The sequence below is a fragment of the Microtus ochrogaster genome, chromosome 5 (genome assembly GCF_000317375.1).
Source record: "Microtus ochrogaster isolate Prairie Vole_2 chromosome 5, MicOch1.0, whole genome shotgun sequence".
NCBI classification, from domain to species: Eukaryota; Metazoa; Chordata; class Mammalia; order Rodentia; family Cricetidae; genus Microtus; species Microtus ochrogaster.
Window position 1 is genome coordinate 95266327 of NC_022012.1, and position 4994 is coordinate 95271320.

General features: G+C 49.4%; 1 protein-coding gene across 1 annotated transcript in view; it reads left to right on the top strand.

Annotated features, from left to right (window-relative positions):
• Nucleotides 1–4994, top strand: part of Tgm4 (transglutaminase 4) — a 34979-nt gene that overhangs the window by 7501 nt on the left and 22484 nt on the right. The window contains exons 5-6 of the mRNA XM_005348154.2: nt 1623–1734; nt 2735–2853. Coding sequence (XP_005348211.2) covers nt 1623–1734; nt 2735–2853 — 231 coding nt within the window. The remainder of the gene's footprint in view (nt 1–1622; nt 1735–2734; nt 2854–4994) is intronic.

Genomic DNA, 4994 nt, shown 5'->3' on the forward strand with positions numbered 1-4994 from the left:
AGCTGTCCCCCCAGCTTTCCCCCCAGCTGTCCCCCCAGCTGTCCCCCAGCTGTCCCCCAGCTGTCCCCCCAGCTGTCCGCGCTCCTAGCTAGACCCCTGAACTAGTCTATGACTTCTTCCTTCAGGCACAGCCTACAGATTCCACTGCTAAGTTAATGCCAAGATTTAGAGGGCCCTGGTCTTCAGCATCCCCCCCCTCCAGCCTCTTTTCCTTCCTTCCCTTCAGGCGGGAACCAGGGCTTCAGTTTCCTCTCTGCAGCAGCATTTTGTGCTCTTCAGGAACTCATGATGGCCTCTCTAGGGGAGGTCTGAGCTTAGTCTCCTTCCTAGGAACCGCAGTCTGGGTCATGGAGCTGGTGGGAATGGGAGGGGGATGGGCTAAGTTTCTTCACTCAAAAGATATTGTTTAATATTTTTTGTTTAAAATTACTTATTTTTTATAGCATGAAGGAAGTAAATTTTTTTAAAAAATGGGATTTTTTTTAAAAAGGATATATATTTTCTTTATTTTTAATCAAGTGTGTGTGTGTGTGTGTGTGTGTGTGTGTGTGCCTGTGATATTTATATGTGAGTCAGGCGCCCAAGGCACTGAATCCCCTAGAGTTGGAGTTAAAGGCAGTGTGAGCTGCCTGACATGGGTCCTGGGAATTGAACTTGGGTCCTCTGCAAGAGCAGTACGAGTCTTTAACCGATGAGCCATCTCTCCAGCCTTTCTTTAAAATTTTAAACATGTGAACATGTCTGTAAGACCCTGTATAGATCAGGGTGTCTGACATTACTGGTACCATGGAAGGCTGGGCTTCCTGTGTTGCTTGGTAAGGAACGATGGTGAGTGAGGGTTCTAGCCTGTGCTGGGACCCAACAGGAAAGACTTTGCTCAGGAGCTGAGAGCTCTGTCAGCTGCGGAACACTTTCTCACAGAACGGCCCCTAATCAAGGCAGCCATATGCCACTGGGGGTTGAGAGAGAGGACATCCTGCCTTCCAGAAGGCTCACTCTCCTTCTTACTGCCTTGGTTTGTGTTGCCTGTTTAAGTCCCACAACCACCTCCAGGAGAGGGAGGAGTCAGCAAACTTTCAAGCAAGGAAACTTATGCACAAGAGAAATTGAGCAAGTAGTCAATGCCATTCAGCTAGTGGAAGACAGGGCCGTTGCTCCTAGAAGGTACCTGTAACAGCAAGTATCTCATAGGTTTAGAAGCCCCTGGGTTGTGTGTAATGATGCTTAGTAAAATTCTTAGTGCAGCTGTAGGTACAGTGATGTCTATGTCTTAGTTCTCCACCCGGTCACTACCTACCCTAAAGCACTGGAAGGCAGTCTGGGTGCCCTTGAAGATGCGTCAGGCCCTGCAGGGTTGAATGTGACCTAGGGTTTCCAGCATGCTAGGCAAGTGTTCTACTGCTGAGCAGCACCCATGCCCCGCAGAGAGCAGGAGCTGACATTTGCTTTGCCTCTTGGAGCCCTGGGTGCTAGATCAGACTCCTGACGTCACAGCCACAGGATCTGCCTTATGATCTGGGAGGTGGCCCTGTCTGCATGCAGGAGCGAAAGGGGTGGGGAGCTCCCAGGATTCAGAGCTGAGTCAGGGAAGAACGCGTGTGCATGTCTCATGTTCCATGCAGGTCACACTGGCTGTCATCAGCGCTGCCGACGCCATGGTGGGGAAGTATTACCTGAAGGTGAATGAGAGTAAAGGTGGAATATTCTTCCTTCTCTTCAACCCATGGTGTGCAGGTAACTCAGGAGTTCAGCTGTGCTGTGGAGTGTGTGCCCCCCCCCCCCTCACAGACCTCACGTGACACAACCAGGAGTACCCGTGCCGAGCCCCCAAGCTGTTGTTTGCTCTAGGGGCCCTCTCAGACTCGCTGACCGGTATGATCCAGGCACAGTTGCTGCTTGCCTAGAAGATTCTCTGGTGGCCAAGCTCAGAACGCATGTTTTTTTCTGCCATTTCAGCTCATCCTAACTGCTTTGCCAAACCCAGCCAGCTTCTACTACAGCCCTGCCCAGAGGCTGCTGGGAGCCACAGGGGCTCCTGTCTTCACACCTGGCTCTTCTCAGATCATCCCTTCCTGGCTACCCTTGAGCCTTTATTCAAATGTTACTCATTTTTATTTTAAATTTTTATTTTTTTAATTTTAACTTTATCTTTCTCTCTCTTTGGTTTTTTGTTTTTGTTTTTCAAGACAGAATTTCTCTGTGTAACAGCCCTGGCTGTCCTGGAACTAACTCTGTAGATCAGGCTGGCCTCGAACTCACAGAGATCTGCCTGCCTCTGCCTCCCGAGTGCTGGGATTAAAGGCATGTGCCACCACCAACCAGTTTATGAATTATACTTCATCATAATTTCCTTATGTTCAAATTTACTCACATTTTTCCATTGAAAGAGCCGTGCACCTGGCTCAGGATGTCCTTTTGGAAGTTCTTCATTGTTTTAAATTTTGTTTTTGTTTTTGCTTTGAGACAAGAGTCTCCCTATGTAGCTCTGGCTGTCTTAGAACTCTCTCAGTGTAGACTAGTCTGGCCTCAAATTCATAGAGACCCCCCTGCCTCCCAAGTGCGTGTGTCAAAGGCCACTACACCTGGCTGTTTGTATTTCCAGTGTACAGTGTATTGCTGTGACCCTTCCTGCTTCCTGTACCTATTCCCCAATAGTTGTTTTCTCAGCCCTATGGGAAACCTGCCTCTATCTCACGGGTAGTCAGTAACCCACATGTGTGTTGTCTTGCTTCAGATGATAGCGTTTACATGCCTAGTGAGGAGGAGCGGGCAGAGTACATCCTTAATGATACCGGCTACATTTACATGGGTTTCGCCAAACAAATCAAAGAGAAGCCCTGGACCTTTGGTCAGGTAATGGATTGTCTTCTTCTGGCTGCACCATGCATGTTTTTCTTGGGTGATATCAAACAAAGGCTGTGGAGCAAAGTGATTCACTTCAGCTGAAAAACTGGCCCCCCAAGTGTGAAACTTGCCTGGGAGGATTAAGACCCACAGACCCCACAGGAGAAGTGGTTTGAGCCAGAGGCCCCTTGTTCAGAGCCCACCAGGGCCTTTCTTATCCTTGGCTCTTTCCGATCTCCTATATTCCAGGGAATTTATCCAGGAACCATTCAGCAAGTCCTAATATAGGTGCCAGGTGACAGTGTGACAAGAAGCTCAAACCAGGAGGCATGTGGAGGACTTGGGTGCAGAAGGTTCTGCTGCATAGATGGATGGGTGTCTTGGTGCAGCTGTAGGAAGAGTGGCAACATGGGTGGACAGAGGTTTGGTGGCTAACAGGTCCACTGTGTCAGCTTCATGGCATCAGAAGATGCCAGTCTTCCACATTTCACAGAGCAAAACACTCTGGAAAATGCCAACCCTTCAAACCTGCCTCCTGTCCCTGGTCTCTGCACAGAGGATAGGACAGAGGACAGTGGAGGAGGGACTACCAGTCAGTAGGGAGTCTGCTTTGTGGGCAGCATGGTGTCAGGTTGTCCTGTGGCTGGAAGGCCAAGAGAGCGGTAGAAAAGGGGTAGGAATCGGTCCACAGAAAAGGGGAACTTCCTGGGAGACTTTGCTGGAATCCTAGGCGAGTCGCTCCTCTCAGGAACTCGCTCAACTCTGCTGCTTTCTGAACCACAGCTGTTGTCTGCTCCTTCTGCTTTGCTGTGTTTCCCATTGGACTGCAGCATAGCCAGCACATATTACATTCACGGACAGACTCTGACCACGCTACCTTATGGGATGTTCTTTGTATCCTAGTAAAACTGCTTAAACAGGATTTAAAAAGTAACTCAGGCCTGCACTGAGCTGGGCACTGCTGGCCTAGCTTGTGTGAGGCCCTGGTTCTATCCCCGTGCTTATCACAACAGACTTAGAAATACACGGGGCAGGTTTGGTCGCACATGCCTGTGATATAAACACAAGAGAGGGTGACTCTGAAGCCGGTGTAGGGTAAGTAGGAAGCTACCGTCTCAGTACACCAGTGTGAACCAGGCATAGTAGCCAAAGCCTGTAATCCCAGCACTCAGGAAGCAGAGGCAGGCGGATCTCCATGAGAATGGAGCTAGTCTGTTCTATTTAGCAGGTTTCAGAAGAGCCAAGGCCACGCAGACCCTGGCACAATAAAACAACAAAAACAAAAAGACCTTCAACAATCGGCAGGTGGGGAGGAGGAAGAACAAAGGAGAAACTACAGTACTTAAGACAAAATGTCAGCCTTCCGTGGTGACGACGCTGCAGTTTAGAGCACTTCATTCTCTTAAACACTTGTCTACATTTACTGTGTGTGAGGCACTGTAAGTGTTGCAGTTCGGGGGGAAAGGCTTCCCCAGTGCAGGTGTTGCAGCTCTGTGTGTGTGTGTGTGTGTGTGTGTGTGTGTGTGTGTGCGGGTTCCAATGCAAGTGTGTGTGTGTGTGTGTGCAAGGTTCCAATGCAAGTGTTGCAGCTCTGAAGGGAAAGGCATCCTGGCTGTCGGGAGCCAGGGAATATCACAAAGTCACAGCGCACAATAAACTTCACACAGGAGATTTATGGGGCGAGACACAAGCAGGTGACTGCGTTTGCTTGGGCGAGAAGCAGCAGGACACCAAGGAGACAGACTTATATGGGGTTTCCTGGGGATGGAGTTTTCCAAGGTGGGGATTTCCAGGGTGGAGATTTGTGAGATTTCAAGCCAAGCCCAGGGACTGGTGGGTTTTGAGGCTCAGGCATTGGTGGGATTTGGTAGGTTTTCAAGCCTGGAAGTGGGCTTGGACCTGTGACCCTACATGCACACCTGCGGCCCCGTGTGTGGAGGTCAGGACCTACTCTCAAGAGGTGGCTCTCTCCAGGGGTAGATCTTGAGGATCAAACGCAGGTGCTTTTCCCACGAAATCAAACTGCCTACCCTAGTCTTTATTTATTTATTTTTATATTTATTTATTTATTATGTATACAATATTCTGTCTGTGTATATGCCTGAAGGCCAGAAGAGGGCACCAGACCCCATTACAGATGGTTGTGAGCC